The sequence below is a fragment of the Zootoca vivipara genome, chromosome 6 (genome assembly GCF_963506605.1).
Source record: "Zootoca vivipara chromosome 6, rZooViv1.1, whole genome shotgun sequence".
In the NCBI taxonomy this organism is placed as follows: domain Eukaryota; kingdom Metazoa; phylum Chordata; class Lepidosauria; order Squamata; family Lacertidae; genus Zootoca; species Zootoca vivipara.
In genome coordinates this window covers 64,366,625-64,389,530 of record NC_083281.1, presented here as the reverse complement: position 1 = coordinate 64,389,530, position 22,906 = coordinate 64,366,625, and the positions used below count along the sequence as shown (strand labels likewise).

At 42.5% G+C, this 22,906-nt stretch overlaps 1 protein-coding gene across 1 annotated transcript in view; it reads right to left on the bottom strand.

The window, feature by feature from the left end:
- The window catches only part of CDH13 (cadherin 13), a 612,680-nt gene that overhangs the window by 290,953 nt on the left and 298,821 nt on the right, over nt 1-22,906 (bottom strand). The window contains exon 5 of the mRNA XM_035119665.2: nt 15,743-15,895. Within this exon, the coding sequence (XP_034975556.1) occupies nt 15,743-15,895 (153 nt within the window). The remainder of the gene's footprint in view (nt 1-15,742; nt 15,896-22,906) is intronic.

Genomic DNA, 22,906 nt, shown 5'->3' with positions numbered 1-22,906 from the left:
ACATACACTGATCAAGTGATATGATAGGGGGAAAGACAAAATGTTTCCCCTCACACCCACGAAGAAGACTCAAGACACTGTATTCAATGTTTAAAAAAGGTTATGTTTATTAAAAAGTAACAAATTAGAGGATCTGCCGTATTATAGATAGGGGTGTGGGGGGGGGAAATTGCTTACATAACAAGGGAAACATCCTTCACTCCCTAGACATGGAAACTAGCAGATTATGTGTTCCCCAGCCAAGGATGGGGAGAAAGCCTCTCTCCTTGCTAAGAAGCCGCTGTCCAATGTTCAACATGATGCACAGGCCAGGTCCCAAGGGAACTCCAACTTACCACCTAGTCTCTGGCTCTGAGTGATAGATCACGCCCAGAATGCCCCAAGATTGCAGTAAATTCGGATCTTACATTTCCATACCAGCCCAAACTGAATGCCAGTCAGCCAAATAAAGCCAACTCAAGAGAATATGCTCTACAGTGTGAAGTAGACAGAATGACCGCTCCACACAGGTTAACCTTTTTCCCCACAGGTACACAGGCGCTGCTACGTCAAGGTCGCTGTTGAAGGGCCAGAAATGAATTTTCCTGCATTGGCAGGTTTTGCCTTTCCCGTAGCAATACATCACAACTTTGGCGGTTTCAGGCCTTGGGCGGAATTCTTTAGCGATTTTCCTAGAGGGAGGGGCATGAGGTGGAGACCTCACCCCTTTGCGGCGACAAGATTGGGGTATTGGGGGAAGTGTTGACCATACCAATAGGTGTCATCGCTTCCCCCTTCCAGTGGCGGCATACATTCTCCAGAGCCAGCCCCAACCCCCATACATGTGGATAACCCCGAAGCCTCCCAGAACCCCGGATGGGGACTGGGAAGGATAACGCCCAATGCCTGAGCCAAGGTCTCCCTACATCTGAATCTTAATAAAGTTGTGGCTAATTTGAATCCCATAGCACGTTGTCTTGTGTCTTTATTCCGCTCAGGGGGTCACCTGGGGGTTTGGGGGACTCTGCCTGTTGGCACAAACAGGAAGTCCCAAGAGCCAGCCAGGGGATTCCTACTCAGCCCCCCAAAATGCAACTAGCTGAAGCCCACACTATATAGGGGGGAAGGAGGGTGCTGCAAAATGAAATGCAGTGTAGAAATTGTTTTTTTTTTTATAATAATGTGATGCATGTGTATGCAAACACCCACCCACCACCCCCTGTAGTTCATCCAAAGCTTCTGCAAGAGATAAATGATGGCAGCAGCCTGTTTCATTATTCTCATTGATCTATGGTTATTTAAAAGAAAGACATAGTTTAATTCCCTCTGAAAATGGGGAAGTGGAAGACCAGCTAAACAATTTAGATGCCTGTGATCTAATCTCTGTCAAAGGCATGAATCTTGGCTCTGGCTGTGTTCTCACCACTGCTGCATCCTTGAACTGCATATATTCTGTTGACTTTGCCTTGCACAAAGCACATCGACACAATTAATGCCCTTTTCCAGTGTAAAACATTTGCAAAGTTAAATAATGCCAATGGCGGTGGTTAGTAGTACATTCTCCCCCCTTGAAATGCATCTCCTGTCTTCTAAAATAAATTACATTTTTTTCTGTATATATGGAACAGAATTAGGTGCGGGGGTGGGGCGGAGGCGGGGAGGAAACATTCACAGCTTATTTCCATTTTTTACATCTTCGCTAAAATGCATAACATTACCAGGGGACATGAAAAAGTTTTCTCCATCGTCTTCTTTTTTGCCAACTATGTTGTTGACTGAATGAACATTTTCTTCAGAAGCCTGGCTGCATTTCACCCCCTTTGGGGTTGATGTTAATTCCAAGATTCCTAGGAAATATTCCCTGCTTACCCTGTTAGTGGTATTTTTATTATTATTCAGAATTCAACTGATCAATTTCCTAACCTTGCCAACCTGGATTTAGGAGTTAAGTTGCCTCTTAGATTTCAGTTCAGGTAGCTCAGTCAATGAGAGGCTGGGGAAATTACATAGACGCTTGCATCCAGAACTTCAAAGCATGTTCTACACATAGTAAGCACTGTATTGATCAATAGCTACTGCTCAAGAAAAACAATGAGGCCCAGAGGCATGCCCTTGAATTTCTCAACTCCCTTAGTCGCATGTTTTCTCCTAAACTTACTGCATTCCTCCCACACCCTCCCACAGTTTTGTAGGGACCCATCATATTTCAATACCCAAATTAATGCTTGCTATTAAAAACATGTTAACTGTGAAAACAATGGCACATCTATCACTGCTCTCCCTTCACCCCTCAGCATATTGACACATTGTTTAGGCTATTAAGTGGGCACACGTGTTTTTTCTCTCTGCTTAGATGTTACTGCAATTTACTCCATTGTTCAAAGAAGAGTGCCCAGGAATTAAATGACTGGATAATCAGTTTGCAGAGTGAAGAAGTCTCTGTACAGAACAGATTGCAGTTTAATGTTCTGCTAGTAGTTCCATGCATCAATAAGCTCACCGTGTCACTATGTAAGTTGCCAAGCCTAGCTTCTCAAACATGTGTATTTACAGAAAGAGGGATGCAGGCTCAGCTAGTCACTACTTTCAAATAAACTCCAGGCCAGCTCTGGACAGATATAAACAGGGGTCTCCTGTGCAAGGTGTTCTGGCATTCCCCTTTCTGACCTGCAGATCTTGCAGCATGCAAGGCATGGCCCCTACCATACACCTCCCAAGGTATTCCAGCATGGAAGGGAGCAATTCAGATTCCATAAGCTGGAATCTGTATTTTGTTGCACCACCTCACTGTATTAGAAAGCATTTTGAGAATGTACATTAGTCATATTAGGAAGGCCTACAGAAGGGACCAGGTTGAATCCCCATCATCTCCAGGTAGGGCTGGGAGAGAACACTGCCTGGAATTCTAATGAGTTGCCATCAGTCAGTTCACAATATAAAAATTCAAAATAAATAATAAAACAAAGAGAAACCAATAAACCTCCATCCCGCAAACAAATTTAAAAAGCCATTGAATGTTAATCAGGTTGAAGAGAAACATTTTCACCTGGTGCCTATATATAATGAAGGTGCCAGGCGAGCCTCACTGAGGAAAGCATTCTGCAAACAGGGAGCCACTGCAGAAAAGGCCCATTCTCCTGTTGCCACCCTCCAGACCTCTCTTGGAGGAGGTGTATGAAGGGCCTCCTCACATGTTAGTATGGAAAGAGGCAGTTTTTGAGGAATTGCAGTCCTGAGCCATTTAGGGCTTTATATGTCAAAAACCAGCACTTTGCATTGGATCTGGAAACTAATTGGCAGCCAGTGCAGTCAGGCCAAGATAGGTGTAATATGTTCAGAGCATCTTGCCCTGATGTACAACCTGGCTGCTGGGGCTGTTACAACTTTGTGCCTGAAGCTGAATCTGTGTTGTTACTTTGCTTCAATAAAGATCCCTCTGTAACATGTGTGACTTGACAACACTTCTCAGAGAGAAGGTGGTTTTGCACAAAGATCTGAATATAAACCAATCCTAATGTCAGAAATCACAATTTAAGAAACACCCAGATTACATCCTTAATATGTGTGTGTTAAAGCCACAACTGTTGGGAACTGCTTCTCCCTTAATAAACAAGGATGGCAGAACAGGGTGCACTGGATTTTAACAATGTTCTTCCACACGGGCCTGTGGGCTGTCTCTGTGGCTGTCCATATAAAGTTGGAGCTCTACTTTCCCTCGAATATAGTTACATTTCAATTTCTGCAACATATTGTACAGAAGAGTTGCCAGCCACCATTTAACCTTCACATTTACCCATTCTCTTTATGTACTCAAACCATTTTCTTCAGTGACTGCTATGTATTTTACTCTGGTTGTTTGCATCCTGTGATGATCATTTTAAGACTCAACCACTGATCTAAATGCATTAGCTGTTAAAGCCATATCCAGGGCTCTTTTCCCCCTTTCCCCCTTTTTTTCTGTCTCACTTCAGCAAAACCCAGCTTCCTGGTGGAACTCATATGCAGTGAGAAAATAGGGGAGAATATGCTTTTTTCTGTTGGCACAAAGAATGGGTAAAAATGTGCTCAGTTCACATTTTCATGCAGACCTACCCAATTCACACATTCTGTTCTAATAAGTAAACCAGATTACCTCTATTCTTTGAAATTCACACATCAAATTATGTGACTCAGTTCTCCAACCAAACCATGTACACAAAATTGAACAGGTTAGTGACAATGTTGTATAAAACTACAACATATTGGGAAATTGCTAGCAGAGATGCAAATATTAAACCAGAGATGTGAATAAAAACTAAAAAAGACTACATATTGGGAGAAATTAACACAAAACGTCACATTTTTTGTGCAGATTTTTCAAAAGAAATTTTTGTTTAACAGATGTGGAAATGGAGCATGGAAATTGAACACTTGCATGCATGGGCTTTTAAGCCTCAGAGGGATATTTCTTTTGCAGGTAGAAAGTAAAATACCTCTTTCTCCTTGCAACAGATGAGAAAACAGCAGGAGGATTTATTATATTACATAACCAAATGTGACAGAGAACATGAAAGCACACCAAGGCCCATTTAATAATGTAGAAACATCTGATGCATTTTTGAAGTTAAATGGGACTGGACCTCCTCTGATCTGGATGGTAGCTTTTCAGAAGGAAAAGTGTGGTCTGAGTCTAATACCTTACAATAATAATTTAGGTGGCTGTTTTGCTAAAACCCAGCTTTTGCTTAAATAATCCTTTTTGCCATGCAAAAGTATTCTTCTGTGACATTTACTGGATTACATATTTTGATGCCTGTAGGTAAAATGATTTAACAAGACCCCACACCACAAAAGTAAGCGGATGTACATGGAAATCACATGTTGTCAAGATGCACATGTGAAGAACTGGGTGTCCTGCCTCCCACCTAAAACACAATAATGGGCATGTCTCAAGGTGATGTATGATGTAAATTGAAAAAAGTTAAACACACAAATATGAAAACTGCAGATAAGTTTAAAACTAAAACAATACAAAATAGACACTTACGCCTAGGTCGTATTATTTCAGCTGGGAAAGCCTATTGCAACAAGAATATATTCTGGAAAGTGCAGGTAGTGTGGGTGCCTGTCCAATTTCAAAATTGATGCTGTTCCACATAGGCAGATATTTTGGGGATTAGACCAAACATACATCAAGTCCAGCATCCAGCTTAACCCAGTAGACAACCACTTATATCCAGAAAGCCCAAAAGAATGTCACAAAGATAAAAACCATTTACACCTTTATATGTCCCCCAGGGACTGGTGTTCAGAGGTATGTACAGTATACTACTACTACTACTACTACTACTACTACTACTACTACATTATTTATACCCTGTCCATCTGGCCATTCTGGGCGGCTCCCAATCGAGTGTTAAAAACAATACAGCATTAAATATTAAAAACCTCCCTAAGCATACTGTTTTCTTTGAACCCTACGGTCCCATTTAATTGTTATGCGGAATGAACATTCTGCTGGATCAGTGTGCAGGAGATGTATAAAGGCAAAATCCACCCTAGGGATCATTAGGAAATGAAATGAAAATGAAAATGAAACTGCTGACATCATAATGCCATTTTATAAATCTATGGAGCAGCCACATTGCATATACTGTGCACAGCTCTTGCCAACTCGCCTCAGAAAGGATATTGTAGTGCCAGAAAAGTTTCAGAAAAGGATAACCCAAATCATCAAGGGGATGGAGTGAGTTTCCTTTGAAGAAAGGTTGCAATGTTTGGGGTGTTTTTGTTTAGAGAAGAGGTAAGAGTAATATAAACAAAGCTGGATGTTGGAAGATTCAATACAGCAAAAAAGAAAGTGCTTCTTCATAGGTAAAGGTAAAGGACCCCTGGATGGTTAAGTCCGGTCAAATGTAACTATGAGGTGTGGTGCTCATCTTGCTTTCAGGCCGAGGGAGCCGGTGTTTGTCCACAGACAGCTTTCCAGGTCATGTGGCCAGCATGATTAACCCACTTCTGGCACAGTGGAACAGAGAGCACGGAATTGCTGTTTACTTCTTCATACAGTGGTACCTCGGTTTATGAACACAATTGGTTCCGGAAGTCTGTTCATAAACTGAAGAGAACTTTCCCATTGAAAGTAATGGAAAGTGGATTAATCCGTTCCAGACGGTCTGTGGAGTAACCGTTCATAAACTGAAGCGAACTTTTCCATTGAAAGTAATGGAAAGTGGATTAATCCGTTCCAGACGGGTCCGCAAAGTACTTAAACTGAAGCGTTCATAAACTGAAACATGGGTGTAATTGGTTCCGGAAGTCTGTTCATAAACTGAAGCGTTCATAAACTGAAGCGAACTTTCCCATTAAAAGTAATGGAAAGTGAATTAATCCGTTCCAGATGGGTCCGCGGCGTTCATAAACCGAAAATTCATAAACCGAGGTGTTCATAAACCGAGGTTCCACTGTACAGTGCATTTAGCTATGGAACTTGCTCCCACAGGAGACTGTGTCAGCAACCCAGATGGCTTTAAAAGAGGACTGCACAAATTCATGGATGATAAGGATGATGTGCTCTGCATCATGACTAGTAATGCTTCTGAATACCAGTTTCTGGAAGCCACAGGAGAAGAGAGGGCTCCTGTGCTTGGGTTCTGCTTGAGGCTGTCCTATGTTGGCTTGGATGGGCCATTGACCTGATCCAGCAAGGCTCTTCCTATGTGTTTATATTATTATCAGACCCCAAATACTGGTTCAGAATAATGCCAGAGCTCAGTGACAGAATATATACTTTGCATGCATGCAAAAGGCTTGAAGCTCAGAGAACAAGATCCTAGACTAGAGGGGCCTTTGGACTGATTCAGCAGAGCTATTCTTACATTCTCTTATGAAGGCAATAGTGCTCTCCCACTTTGACCCTCTTAAAACTGGCATGCATTTACTGTTACCCCAACCAAAGGGATCCCAAGCTTCTCCTGAAACACACAAATTTGTGGGGCCTATATGACAACAATATACCCTGATCAGAAGCTTGAGACTTGTCAGCTCTAAAACCTCCAGAGTCAGAATTAGGCGGTGGGGAGCCAGCCTTTTGGAGCACTCCAGCTTTTGAGGAGATAATAGCAGCCAGTCACAAATCTTTTATGTAGCTGCTTTCAGAGCACAAATACTTTGAAACCAAACACAATCGGAAACTGACACTTTGCAGGCATAAGACGCCGGGGCAAGGTAGGTGGGTGGGGAGAAGTTTGATAATGCCACTCAGCCAGCATCATGAAAATTGGAATCCTGACAAAATTTACTTAGGCAATTCCCCCTTTATAAAAAGGGAAACAAAACAGAGATTATGAAAGGTTTCTTTTTCTTTTTTAAATTTGTCTAAGAAAAATGTTTAACAAGTGCCGGATGTGAAATCAATTGTTAAGAAGCTTTCATTCTCCACGTTTCATTTTATTTCCTTCTCTTGCGGTGACAGGCTGTCTTCCTAGACAAGGATCCCAAGCTTTAGATAGTGACACATAAGAGGAAGCGTTCAGACCAATTAAGCCCGCAGCTCCGTCTAAGAAGCCAGAAAGCACCCCTGTTTCTCTGGGAGAGATTAATTTGGATACTGAACATGATTATTAAAATCAGGTTGGGGGGGAGGGGAGAGAATAAAAATCAAATAATGATGGTAGTGGGAGCCTACTTTATGTGACAGATGAATAACACCCAGGAAAGTCTTGGAAAGTGGGAAAACAGGAAGCTGCCTTATACTGAATCAGACCAACAGTCCATCTAGTTCAGTGTTGTTTATACTGACTGACAGCATCTCTCCACAGGGAGACTTTCCCAGTTTTACCTAGTGATGCTGAGAGTTGGACCTAGGACCGACCTTGTGGATGCAAAACATGTACTCTGCCACTGAGCTATCACATTTTCTCATATATTGCAAGGGTCCAGGACTCAGAAAACTCCAACATTCCTGGCATGTGGTACCCAGAAGGTTGAGCAGACCCTTGGCCTGAAAAAGGTTCCAACCATTGCTATGGTTGCTTAAAGACTTTTTAATGAAAACAATAGAATGGGGAAAACCAGAGATCTGTTCAAGAAAATTGGAGATATGAAAGGAACATTTCGTACAAAGATTGCCATAATAAAGGACAAAAGTGGTAAGAACCTAACAGAAGCAGAAGACATCAAGAAGAGGTGGCAAGAATACACAGAGGAATTATACCAGAAAGATATGGAGGTCTCGTACACCCCAGGTAGTGTGGTTGCTGACCTTGAGCCAGACATATTGGAGAGTGAAGTCAAATGGGCCTTAGAAAGCACTGCTAATAACAAGGCCAGTGGAAGTGATGATATTCCAGCTGAACTATTTAAAATTTTAAAAGATGATGCTGTTAAGTAAGGTGCTACACCCAGTATGCCAGCAAGTTTGGAAAACTCAGCAATGGCCAGAGGATTGGAGAAGATCAGTCTACATCCCAAACCCAAAGAAGGGCAGTGCCAAAGAATGCTCCAACTACCGCACAATTGCGCTCATTTCACACGCTAGCAAGGTTATGCTCAAAATTCTACAAGGCAGGCTTAGGCAGTATGTGGACCGAGAACTCCCAGAAGTGCAAGCTGGATTTTGAAGGGGCAGAGGAACCAGAGACCAAATAGCAAACATGTGCTGGATTATGGAGAAAGCGAGAGAGTTCCAGAAAAACATCTACATTCCAGAAAAAACATCTTATTTAACTTATATGCAGAATTCATCATGCAAAAGGCTGGACTAGATGTGAAAGAGGAGAGTGCAAAATATGGCCTGAAGCTCAACATCAAAAAAGCCAAGATCATGGCCACTGTCCCCATCACCTCCTGGCAAATAGAAGGGGAAGAAATGGAGGCAGTGAGAGATTTTACTTTCTTGGGCTCCTTGATCACTGCAGATGGTGACAGCAGTCACGAAATTAAAAGACGCCTGCTTCTTGGGAGAAAAGCAATGACAAACCTAGACAGCATCTTAAAAAGCAGAGACATCACCTTGCCGACAAAGGTCCGTATAGTTAAAGCTATGGTTTTCCCAGTAGTGATGTATGGAAGTGAGAGCTGGACCATAAAGAAGGCTGATCACTGAAGAATTGATGCTTTTGAATTATGGTGCTTGAGGAGACTCTTGAGAGTCTCTTCTTGCATGGACTGCAAGAAGATCAAACCTATCCATTCTGAAGGAAATCAGCCCTGAGTGCTCACTGGAAGGACAGATCGTGAAGCTGAGGCTCCAATACTTTGGCCACCTCATGAGAAGAGAAGACTCCCTGGAAAAGACCCTGATGTTGGGAAAGATGGAGGGCACTAGGAGAAGGGGACGACAGAGGACGAGATGGTTGGACAGTGTTCTCGAAGCTACGAACATGAGTTTGACCAAACTGCGGGAGGCAGTGCAAGACAGGAGTGCCTGGCGTGCTCTGGTCCATGGGGTCACGAAGAGTCGGACACGACTAAACAACAACAACAACATTTAGTTGTTGTAAGCCACTTTGAAAGCATCTCAGTTATAAAGTGACATATAAATATACAAAATAAGCAAACAAGTAAGTAAAATAAATATTGGTTCCCACACAGACAGATGTGACTTTCACTATGCTTTGGAAAGTACCAGACAAAACTGTTTTCAATATTTTGTACAATATTATGTGGAACAATATTTTGTAGTAATTAAGGGATTTCCTCAGCCCCCGCTTAAGCTGAGCACACTCCGTGAAACGAAAACACATTTTCAATTTGGGGAAAATAAAATGACTTTAGAGCCTGATTGTTAGCCATAAATTATCTGTCACAGACATTGGGTGGTTAATGTATTAATAGCCTTCCATCTACAGAATTGGATTTAGTATTCCTGTTTATTGAATTGATTTGCAAGCTGTTTACTCAGACTAGCAGAATAATTTGTGAATGACCAAGTCTGTGAGAGTCTATATGAAAAGGTGGGAACTAATTCCATTAGTTGATCTGTGACTTCCTTCCTTTTCTTTCTCTTTCTTTCTTTCTAAATGCAATTGTCTCTGTTTTTATTTTTAAAAGATAAAACTGCAACATCTACACATTAATTCCCTCTTCCCCAATTTGGTGCCTGCCAGATGTTTTGAATTACAACTCCCATCACCCTTGATACTAGGTCATGCTGGCTGGTCTGATGGGATTTGTAGTCAAATCAAAGTGCCTTGCTCAAGCAAGAACTTCCAAGTTCACATCAAATTTTGTTTTAGGAAAAAGTTAATGGTGACTCTACCTAGAAGGCTTCCAGCTCATCTATTTACTTGAGGTTAATGGCTCCTTCCCCTTCATGGATCAATGCCTTGTCGTGGCGAAGGGGCTTGAATAACTCGGAGAAGCTATGAGCTATGCCATGCAGGGCCACCCAAGATGGACAGGTCATAGTGGAGAGTTTTGACTAAACGTGATCCACCTGGAGAAGGAACTGGCAAGCCACTCCAGTATCCCTGCCAAGAAAACTCCATGGACAAAGACAACAGGCATATAAAAGTTATGACGCTGGAAGATGAGCCCCTCAGGTCGGAAGGCGTCCAACATGCTACTGAGGAAGAGCGGAGGACAAGTACAAGTAGATTCAGAGCTGATGAAGCGGCTGGGCCAAAGCCGAAAGGACGCTCAGTTGCGGATATGCCTGGAAGCGAAAGGAAAGTCCGATGCTGTAAAGAAAAATATTGCATAGGAACCTGGAATGTAAGAACCATGGATGGAGGTAAGCTGGATGTGGTCAAAAATGAGATGACAAGAATAAATATCGACATCCTGGGCATCAGTGAACTAAAATGGAAGGGAATGGGCGAATTCAGTTCGGGTGACTATCATATCTACTACTGTGGGCAAGAATCCTGTAGAAGAAATGGAGTGGCCCTCATAGTCAACAAAAGAGTGGCAAAAGCTGTAATGGGATGCAATCTCAAAAATGACAGAATGATCTCGATACGAATCCAAGGCAGACCTTTTAACATCACAGTAATCCAAGTTTATGCACCAACTACCGGTGCTGAAGAAAGTGAAATTGACCAATTCTATGAAGACCTACAACACCTTCTAGAAATGACACCAAAGAAGGATGTTCTTCTCATTACAGGGGATTGGAATGCTAAAGTAGGGAATCAAGAGATAAAAGGAATAACTGGCAAGTTTGGCCTTGGAGTTCAAAATGAAGCAGGGCAAAGGCTAATAGAGTTCTGTCAAGAGAACAAGCTGGTCATCACAAACACTCTCTTCCAACAACACAAGAGACGACTCTACACATGGATATCACCAAATGGGCAGCATCGAAATCAGATTGATTATATTCTCTGCAGCCAAAGATGGAGAAGCTCTATACAGTCAGCAAAAACAAGACCTGGAGCTGACTGTAACTCAGATCATCAGCTTCTTATAGCAAAATTCCAGCTTAAACTGAAGAAAGTAGGAAAAACCACTGGGCCAGTAAGATACAATCTGAATCAAATCCCTTATGAATACACAGTGGAAGTGAGGAACAGGTTTAAGGATTTAGATTTGGTGGACAGAGTGCCTGAAGAACTATGGATGGAGGCTCGTAACATTATACAGGAGGCAGCAACGAAAACCATCCCAAGGAAAAGGAAATGCAAGAAAGCAAAATGGCTGTCCAACGAGGCCTTACAAATAGCGGAGGAGAGGAGGCAAGCAAAATGCAAGGGAGATAGGGAAAGATACAGGAAACTGAATGCAGATTTCCAAAAAGCAGCAAGGAGAGACAAGAGGGTCTTCTTAAATGAGCAATGCAAAGAAATAGAGGAAAACAATAGAATGGGGAAAACCAGAGATCTGTTCAAGAAAATTGGAGATATGAAAGGAACATTTCGTACAAAGATTACCATAATCAAGGACAAAAGTGGTAAGGACCTAACAGAAGCAGAAGACATCAAGAAGAGGTGGCAAGAATACACAGAGGAATTATACCAGAAAGATATGGAGGTCTCGTACACCCCAGGTAGTGTGGTTGCTGACCTTGAGCCAGACATCTTGGAGAGTGAAGTCAAATGGGCCTTAGAAAGCACTGCTAATAACAAGGCCAGTGGAAGTGATGATATTCCAGCTGAACTATTTAAAATTTTAAAAGATGATGCTGTTAAGGTGCTACACCCAATATGCCAGCAAGTTTGGAAAACTCAGCAATGGCCAGAGGATTGGAGAAGATCAGTCTACATCCCAATTTCAAAGAAGGGCAGTGCCAAAGAATGCTCCAACTACCGCACAATTGCACTCATTTCACACGTTAGCAAGGTTATGCTCAAAATTCTACAAGGCAGGCTTAGGCAGTATGTGGACCGAGAACTCCCAGAAGTGCAAGCTGGATTTCGAAAGGGCAGAGGAACCAGAGACCAAATAGCAAACATGCGCTGGATTATGGAGAAAGCTAGAGAGTTCCAGAAAAACGTCTACTTCTGCTTCATTGACTATGCAAAAGCCTTTGACTGTGTCGACCACAGCAAACTATGGCAAGTTCTTAAAGAAATGGGAGTGCCTGATCACCTCATCTGTCTCCTGAGAAATCTCTATGTGGGACAAGAAGCTACAGTTAGAACTGGATATGGAACAACTGATTGGTTCAAAATTGGGAAAGGAGTACGACAAGGTTGTATATTGTCTCCCTGCTTATTTAACTTATATGCAGAATTCATCATGCGAAAGGCTGGACTAGATGAATCCCAAGCCGGAATTAAGATTGCCGGAAGAAATATCAACAACCTCAGATATGCAGATGACACAACCTTGATGGCAGAAAGCGAGGAGGAATTAAAGAACCTTTTAATGAGGGTGAAAGAGGAGAGCGCAAAATATGGTCTGAAGCTAAACATCAAAAAAACCAAGATCATGGCCACCGGTCCCATCACCTCCTGGCAAAGAGAAGGGGAAGAAATGGAGGCAGTGAGAGATTTTACTTTCTTGGGCTCCTTGATCACTGCAGATGGTGACAGCAGTCACGAAATTAAAAGACGCCTGCTTCTTGGGAGAAAAGCAATGACAAACCTAGACAGCATCTTAAAAAGCAGAGACATCACCTTGCCGACAAAGGTCCGTATAGTTAAAGCTATGGTTTTCCCAGTAGTGATGTATGGAAGTGAGAGCTGGACCATAAAGAAGGCTGATCACCGAAGAATTGATGCTTTTGAATTATGGTGCTGGAGGAGACTCTTGAGAGTCCCATGGACTGCTAGAAGATCAAACCTATCCATTCTTAAGGAAATCAGCCCTGAGTGCTCCCTGGAAGGACAGATCGTGAAGCTGAGGCTCCAATACTTTGGCCACCTCATGAGAAGAGAAGAATCCTTGGAAAAGACCCTGATGTTGGGAAAGATTGAGGGCACTAGGAGAAGGGGACGACAGAGGACGAGATGGTTGGACAGTGTTCTCGAAGCTACGAACATGAGTTTGACCAAACTGCGGGAGGCAGTGCAAGACAGGAGTGCCTGGCGTGCTATGGTCCATGGGGTCACGAAGAGTCGGACACGACTAAACGACTAAACAACAACAATGGCTCCTTGCTCCAGACAAGTGGCAAATCATTCTTCTGCTGGAGAGAAAAAATGTACCGCAGGAAGTTGTCTGTCGCAATTGTAATTTGAATGAGCTGGGCCCATCTCTCAAGCCTATTGCATTGAACCAGATGACCCACTTATCACTTCCAGCTTTGCAGAATACCAGGATTCTATTCTGCTGCACTGACAACTCAGAAAATATTTATATCTTTCCACAGAGAGTCATCTCCTCCTATTTTTCATCTCCATTTGAGCTTTTAAAATAATTCATAAGCACCAAATGAAGGAAAGCAATTCTTAAAAAAAGAAACTTTCCCAACACTTTGCAAGAGACTCAAATACTTTCATGTATCAAGAAAAATCAAAGGGGGGGGGAACCCCTGCCGCTTTCTTGACTTCACAATACATCTTCATTGATTCCAGTTCATTGTTTTTCCAAAGACTGACTAATCAAGTTGAGCATTCTCCTTCTGCAGATCTTCTTGACTGCAGCTTGCTCAACAGGACTCTGGCTGGCCTGCTGAGCACCAGAATTATATCACGGGTCACACAGAAAGAGTTGCAGCCCATTAAAAGATGCTTTTGCATCTCCTTTCTGGCTCATCTAGCATGCTGCAATATATATTGTTTTATGTGATTTGCATGGCTTAAGGGCAGGAGGAGACTATTCTAAAGGAAATAAATTGAGGTTATATTTGAAGATGTGCTGTAATCCTTCCAGCATGGGGAATGCTTTGGTTTACTATGAGAGAAGGCTGCCATTTGATCAACTATTTGGCCACACAGGATTTGACACCTAAAAAGAGTGTTACATGCCAACACTCTTGAATTTGGAGCCCTGAATCACAGGCATCACTAACTTCCTACCCCATGTACCATGAGTATCAAGAGACCCAACCTCTGCAACCATCTGATTCATAGCCTATACAATTTGTTGGTGAGATGAACCATTAAATTGTAACTTGCTTTCCTACTTTCTGACAATACATTCTTCCGTTCTTGTCTATTTTCTGGCCCATACAGCCTTGTTATATATGGTCTGATCCTGCTACTACGGATACTGCAGCCTTGGTTCTACAGGCAGTGCTACTGCCTTTAGAACAGAGGTCAACAAAGTGGCATTTGTGTGGACACGCTGGAACCTTTGATAATGTTCCAATTCCTGTCCAAACCACAGAATTCAGAGGCGTTTTGAAGGAGCTGTATCTTGCTTGGTTTGAAATTTGGTAAATATCCACAGGTCCTGCTTTCTGAACATAAAGTGTACCCAGGAAATTGTTTGTTAGGGGAGTGTTTGCACAACAAGCTGACAATTACCATTGTTTCCTAAATCTCTAATCTGTGATTTGTCCCATCTCTCACCACCCTTCCTGAAATGGCAGCAGTCAACCAGCAGAAGAGAGACAAAAGAAAAATATATATATTTCTGATCTCTCCCTCCCTGCATGGTTTCTATCCTAAAATGTTTGGCACTGACAACCAAAACACCAATAAGGAAGTGGACAAAGTCCAGCTTTTCATTTTGACTGACTCTGCAGTGCATATAGTGAAGTTTGGGTACTAATTTCTTGTGTTCTGATAAATGAATTCTTGCATAGTGAGTGCTTGGAAAGCAACAGAAAGGGGACAAATTTCTCCCCAAGCCCTACAAGATTCACATATTCTGGCCAGCCTCATCACTTCACTTGTTATGAATTTTCTACATCACTATCTACAACCATATGAAGAAGCAGCAAATTGAAGCCAAGAAACATAAAGCATAACTTTTGCAACATCCCATGAAGATAAAGAGCCCCTTCAGTTTACTTGTTTATTGATCATTCATCCTGATTTTCTTGCACAAAGATCACACAGAAGTTGCATTATATCCAGTATTTACTGAGCATGCATCCTGATTTGCTGGCAGGGTAGTTATAGCATTTGTCCTGCATTCATCCTGATTTGGTTGTAAGGGTTTATAAATCTTCCCATACATTCATCTCACAATTTCAAAAGCATTTCCCCATCACTTTCCAAACCACAAAATGTCTTTCATTTCTTTTTTTTTTAAAAAAGTGCTAGGATGACAAAGTTTTTAAATCTACTTCAAATGCACAAACCTAAAGGTCTGGTATGTGATTGAATCACTCAGAAAAATATGACAGTCTGGAGGCAAACACAAGTTAAAAGGGAGGGAGGGAGGGAGGGGGAGAGAGAGAGAGGAAAACACACACACACACACACACACACCTCATTACATGGTGACTTACCTGGTATGTGGCCATTGCTTCTCTGTCCAGGGACCGTGTCACAAGGACCTCTCCTGTGCTCTCACCAATTTTGAAAAATCCCTTTGGCTCCTGGTCCACACCTTTCCCAAAAATCCGAAATTTGGAGCCCTCTGGTCTGTCATTGTCTACCACCTGTATGAGGCAAACACAGTTGTGAGGATACAAGCGAAGGAGGCAGCAAAAAAGAATTAGGAACAATTTATCATCTTGTAGCATGCCTATATTATGATTCCTACACCTCACAGAGCTACAATTCCCGAAGTAGTCAAAGTAATCAATCCCTCTTCCTAGGGAAGTATGGGAACTGTAGTTCTGTGAGGGAAATAGGGGTTTCCTAACAACTCTCAGCACTCTTAACAAACTTGGAGAATCCATGACTTTTTAAAGTGGCATGATACTGCTTTAAATGTATAGTGCAGATGGGGCCTCACGTAAGGCAAGAGGCAGATCTAGGTAACAACTGGTTGTTGTTGTTTTTCCCCAGCAATGGAGATCAGGACATTGCTCTCCCTGCCATCGCCCAGAATCCTAGGTGTAACCTGATGCCAACAGAACCTAGCAGAGACTAATTCAATGTGCCCCCTTCCCTGTTTTGGGAGTGTGTGTGTGAGTGTGAGAGAGAGATTTGTCATTCATGTTAGCTGCCAGTTAAACAATAATAATGACTCTTGCCATGTCTCATTAAAGATGTTCAATTCTATGTAAGTTTATTGTTCTAGCCAATGGCCATGACAACCCTGCAACAACAGTAGCAATAAAACAATACAGTTCATCTATCCATAATATGAGGCAACATTCATGATGCAAGAAATATCATTTCCTCTATGTATACAATGGTGGTGCTGGCTATTATTATTCACTAGTATCATGAAGCCCGTTAAATTAACGGGTGCTAGAATTAATTAGCGGGGTTTCCCTCCCCCCAGTGACTCACCCACCGCCACCACCTCAGCCCCTCACTCAGTCCCTTCCCCGCCCCCGCCCCAGCCAGCTGCCTCCTCAGCTTCATCTCTCCCTCCCCATTTCCCACCCTCTTTTTTCTACTCTACTCTTCTCTTCTCTTCTCTCTCTCTCTCTCTCTCTCTCTCTCTCTCTCTCTCTCTCTCTCTCTCTCTCTCTCTCTCTCCCCCCTTGCTGGCCCCAGTTGCAGCAGCCCTTCCACCCCGCCCCCACAAAAAATCCACACACACTTCCAGGGACTAATTCCCCCTTCCTCCACGGGTCCGCCCACCCGCCCGCTCTCCTGCTTTCACCCCTCAGTAACGGCTAAACGATCCTTCAGCCCAGCAGCCACATCACTTGCGGCTCTCTCGCGCTCTCTATCCACACCCACCCACCTACCCTCCCTTTCGCTGGCACACGCCTGCCTCCTCTCCTTCCCCTCTAATGGAGAAGAAACCAGGAGGAAAGAGAGAGATCCTTCGATAGCACAGCAGAGGCAAGGGGAAGCTGCACACTTTTCTTTTCTTTTTGCATGGTTGTGTATATGCAAGCATGTAATCTCTCTCACAGTCCTGGTTTATCCTGTCCGAAGTCTCTGCACTCCAAGTCCCAATGGCTGTCTGTGGGGCACATGCGCAGTAGCGCAATCCCACAGACACAGGGACTGGATGCAGAGACACTTGCACTTTATTATATAGGATGGTATTTCTTACCCACCCATGTGAGGGTAAAAAGGTGTGTGTGCAGCATCCAATGAGGCTACATCATAAAGGTCCCAGATGCACCTCTGGGGAGAGGGAATTCTACAGCTGCTACAGATAATGTCCTCTGCTGGACCACTATCCCCTTAATTTCTGAGGGTGGTAGAGGTACCGCCAAGAGGGCTCCCTCTGCCACCTGAGGGGGGAAGGAAATAGTGCAAAGTGTACAGTTGCTGCATTTTGGGCCAAGCAATGCCAGTGGTTCTCACTGGAAACTGGAGAGTTGTTCAATTCACTAAAACAAAGAGGGAATTCTACACATGGTGAGAAAGCTCTTCCACACGAGAGATCTGCAATCACTTCAGATAACGAAGGAGTTTGTTTTCAGGAAGTCCAGGTTCTGACTGCTGTCCACAGCACCTTCTCAACATTTCAAGGCCTCGTCTACACTATACATTTAAGGAACTATGATACTGCTATGGTTTCCCCAAACACTTCTGGGAGCTGAAGTTTTTTTATGGGCACTGAGATTTGTTAAGAGAACACTATTCCCCTCACAGAAGTATAATTCTTGTGAAGAAAGAATGATTGATAAACCATTCTGAGAACCGTAGCTCTGTGAGGGGAATACAGGTCACTCAAAATGCTCAGCACCCTTTATATACTACAGTTCACAAAATTATTTGGACGAAGCCATTATTTTTATTTAAGTGGTATCATAGTGCTTTAAATGTATGGTGTGAATGTGGCCAAAATTAGTGCTTCAGAAGACAGGGGACTTTGTTTTCCAGGAAGTCATTCTCTTGCTCTGAAGGACAGTCATTCAGATCCCCCTGAAAAGCTTGCTGTTGCCTCTCTAGTCTTTCTCTCTCCAAATTTTGCAAATAAAGTTAACATTAAAAAAAACTCCTAGATGTGGTTCAGAACAAAACATCTGCAATGAAAACTAAGCACAAGAGTCAAGATCCAATTATGTCTCCCCATGCCTGAGTTTCTATCCTTGCACCTGCTCTTTTAAAGTCTGGAATGACGGCACTGACAATTACCCAGAAGAAGGTCTTTCTAAGTTGATACTTTGTTTAAAGTTTAATTAGCCACAAGAGGGAGCTACGTACTCCCAAAAATGACAGAAATATGACCTCTTCTAATTGAGGCGACATTCACATATAATGTGCTATGATTCCACATTAAACAGTCAGGACTTGCCCCCAAAGAATTCTGGGAGTTGCAATTTGTTAAAGGTGGTGAGAGTTGTTAGGAGGCCCCCACTCCTCTCAGAAAGCTACAGTTCTCAGAATCCCCTGTGAACATGGAGTGATTGTCAAACTGCTCTGGGAATTTTAACTCCGGCAAGGGAATAGGGGCCTCCTAACAACTCTCAGCACCCTTAATAAACGACAACTCCCAGAATCCTTTGGGGGAAAGCATGATGCCTATATAATGTTCAGACAATTTAAAATGTGGGCTCCTTTGGTTGAGGTCCCTTCACCCACCCCCAATAAAATATTTGAGGGGGACACACACACCCGAAGCTGATGGGCCTTGCCATTCAAATGGTGTCTGTGTGTGCACCACATCATGTGATCAATTATGTGGAATGGGGTTTATCTGCTCCCATAGTGTTGGCATCACTGTTTTGATAACACTGAAGAATGCAGAGTTATGGGGGATTGGCAGAAATCAAAATGCCATGTTTTTGAGGGTCAAGATAATAGTAACCAGTGTGGCATAGTGGGTAAGGTGTCAAGCTAAGTCCTGAGGGACTAGGTTTCACATTCCTACTTGGCCATGATGCTCACTGGGGGACCTTGGGCACCAGCTCTCGGACTAGCCCACCACACAAGGTTGTTGTGAGGATAGTATGGAGAGGTATGTACATCACCTTGAGCTCCTTTGAGGAAAGGTGGGATATAAATGAAATAAATAAGAGAGCAACACCATTCTGGCATCTTTAGAACATTCCATCAAGTGGTATCCAATGCTGGGCCTACACAGAGTAGACATATTGAAGTTAAAGGGCATTAGCTGGAAAGTAGGGCTTAGTTGGCCACAGTCCATCCCTGTTTCTTCTTCATCATTATCCTGGTGTATAACAAGCACGAGCAATACCACTGGCCTCAAATCATTTTATGTGAAGCAGTAACCACATTCTCATTTCTTCTCACAATCATTACTGTCACTGTGTCAGAGAAGACCAGAGGGCAAATGAGGGCTGCAACCATAAACTAAAACTTTAATTAAACAACTAAAGTGTAATTCCTCATTTAACCAGTCAACTGGTTTTTTAAAAATAAATTAATAAAAGAGTTCATTACTAATTAATTACTATTAGGTGTGTGTGTGTGATGCAGATAGTAGCTAGCATATTAGAAGTGGCACTACCCCTTCACTCACACAGGACAACACTTTTAAGACAACACCTGCTGAGAGACAAACAGCAGCATCTATCTATCTTCTAATATCTATTTTTGGAAAACAAACCCACACCAATTCTTCTCATAATTCCCATTGCAATGATTCTGTTCCTCCACTCCCTTATTTTCTGCCTTCCATATGTTTTGGACAAGAATTCCCTTCACCCTGGACCACTGACCATCTTCTCTTGGGAAGATGGGAATTATAAGCCAAAATATCTGGAGGGCACCGGTTTGCGGGTGGCTGTTCTGTGCCATGATGTGGCATTGCTCCAAAGAGACTTACAGGGGGATTATATGGTGTGTCCCCCCAGCCAAGAGAAGTTACATTGCTTCCACAAAATACATTATGAAAAATCTGGGCCGGGGTTGATTTTGGCTCCTTGCCCATTTTGCCCTCTCCAACACCCCCTGTGAATAAATGTTCTTGTGAGAGTCAGGCCTAATTCAAATCTTCTGAACAAGAAAAGGAGCACTTCTGAAGCAGGAAAAGACTGCATCCCTTGAGGTTTCTCCATAAGAGGAATCAAAGCTAAGGCAAATGGCATTCGAAGGCTGATAAACTCCTACAAGCAGTATAAAACAAATGGGCAACTATACTTAGAAGTCCCTTACTTACACTCACTGAATTCTGGCCAGAAGAAATTTACCAACACCATTTTTCAACTGGTGTTACCATGTCCCTTCCAGCTAAGCTCATTTCAACAGTATGATCCCTCAGCTGTTCTGATCTTATCACAGAAGTAAATCACAGAGTGTTTTCCAAGGAGTGAGAAAAAAAATAGATAAGTGGAGCTAGGCGGAGGGAACATCAGCCCACAAATATCCCCAGGAGAGGATGTGTGTGTGTGTAGTTTTATAACCATAACAATTTTGCTTTTGACAATATTATTCCACCTTAGCAACCACAGGGGTGATGTTACTTAATAACTCTCCCCCCCCCCAAGTAACTCCAAGTATTCCTGCACATCTTTGAGTCTCAGAGGCAGGTATCTGGTTGCACTCAAAAATGATTTTCCATTTCCCAACATAAAAAGGACCTGCATTTTAATAGAAAATCTATACCAAGGGTAGCCAAGATGGTTTTCTCCACATGTGCCCACTATAAGTCCTATCAACCTTAGGCAGCATGGTCAGGGATGATGGGGATTGTAGACCAGGTACAACATTGATTACACCTGCTCTACACGTTCCAGGCACCCACATCATGCATTTAAAGCATCTCGTTCAATTTTAAGACTCACAACTCCCTCAAAGAATCCTGGGAACTATGGTTAGTTAAGGGCCTTAAAAAAATTCTCAGCCCCCTTAACACTCTACAGTTCCCAGACTTCTTTGGGAGAAGCCATGTCTCTTATAGTGATACAATGCTGTAAGAGTGTTTTAGATGCATGCTAGGGGTGTGTCATTAAGTCTACACAGTATAAATTAAAAACAATATCTGCCTACTTGACAGGGTTTATTTATTTATTTATTCTGGAGATTTATATCCCTGTTCCCAGTGTATCTGTACCCCCACAAGGCACCTTACATTTGCAATAGCAAACTATAACAAGTATTATAATTACAATGACAAATATTATAAAATATGTATAATAACAAAGAGTGGCTGGGGAGACCCAGCCAGATGGGTGGGGTACAAATAATAACATTATCATTGAAAATATTAAATGTATCAAAAATCCCAGATGATTGGGGAAAAAATCAAATAGCACAAAACATCAGTGCTAAAAAGGTGTTTAAAATATCAGCATAAACAGAGCTCAATAAAATTATCCAAATCCAAAAGAGAGGGGGGAAAGCCTTTAAGCATCTTCTAAGAATCAACAGCAAAGGAGCAATGTCCATTTCCTTGGGAGGGCACTCCAACAGGGTGGGGTCAATACAAAAAGGGTCCTGTCTATGGTGTGCTCCAACCAGACAACTTGTGTGACGAGTCAAAGATCAGGACCTAAGAAGCTCAGCTCAAAGGAATCCTTCATGCGGGTATTATATAGGTATCCTTCAGATAACCTGGTCCCCAACAATTTAGGGACATAAAGGTCAGTTCCAGCACCTTAAATGGGGTCTGGGGGGGGGGAATGGCAGTCAGTGGTACCACCACAGAAGAAGTGTAATGCAATTCCAATGCCAACATGTGCATTCTGCCCTATATGAAGTGTCCAAAACATATTTAAGTCACATTACAGTATTCTGGCGTGGATGTAACCAAACCACGTGTCTCCTTTTGGGAATATTCAGAGAGAGATAAATAGATACAGAACAACGATAATCATGTACACCTCCTTTCTCTTTAACATATTTTTTTTCAGGAATCCAGCAGTATAAATTGTGTGTGTGTGTGTATTTGCAGTGCACTTTTTTGGTTTTGGTTGTGTGTGTGTGTGTGTGTGTGTGTGTGTGTGTGTGTGTATTTGTGTGTGTTTTAATGTAGTAAATATTTCCCTTTTTCTGACAGGCAGAAAAGTTGCACGCTAGCAAATAAACAGGGACAATTTAATTCAGCAAAGAAAACTGTAAGTCTGGCTCTTAACTTTTTGCTATATTTCCTTTTGTAGGTTTAATTAGTTTTTTTTCCCCCAGCCTCTATTCGATGTCAAATCCCCAAGGGTCAATTTTAATTGGGAGATGCATGTGACTAGAGATGCTGCTCTAATTTTACTATTTTAAGTGCAGAATAATAATAATAAAATGAATATCTGCTGGGCAATGCAGCTCCTCAAAGCGTTGCTGTGGTTTCCTGCAGGCTTTGGGGCTATATATCCAACAGAGATGGGCCAAGACACATTGATGCCTCAGGCAGAAAATCAAAATGGCGTACCCACAGTGGTAATAAACAAAATTATTGAGAAGCTGCTGCTTTTTCACAGCACCCCATAACCGTGGTGGCTGGTAACCACCAAAGCTGGTTGGACAGAACAGCTAATGGCAAGCAGAGTCAACTTATTCTGGCTTTCTTCCCATCCTCCTCCCTTGTGAGGAATACAGGAAGCACTTGAACAGTTATCGGATAAAAGCACCAGAGGGAACCTAGGATTTTGTATTTCTAGGGGCCGGCATCAAATACCTAGATAGACCTGTCATTT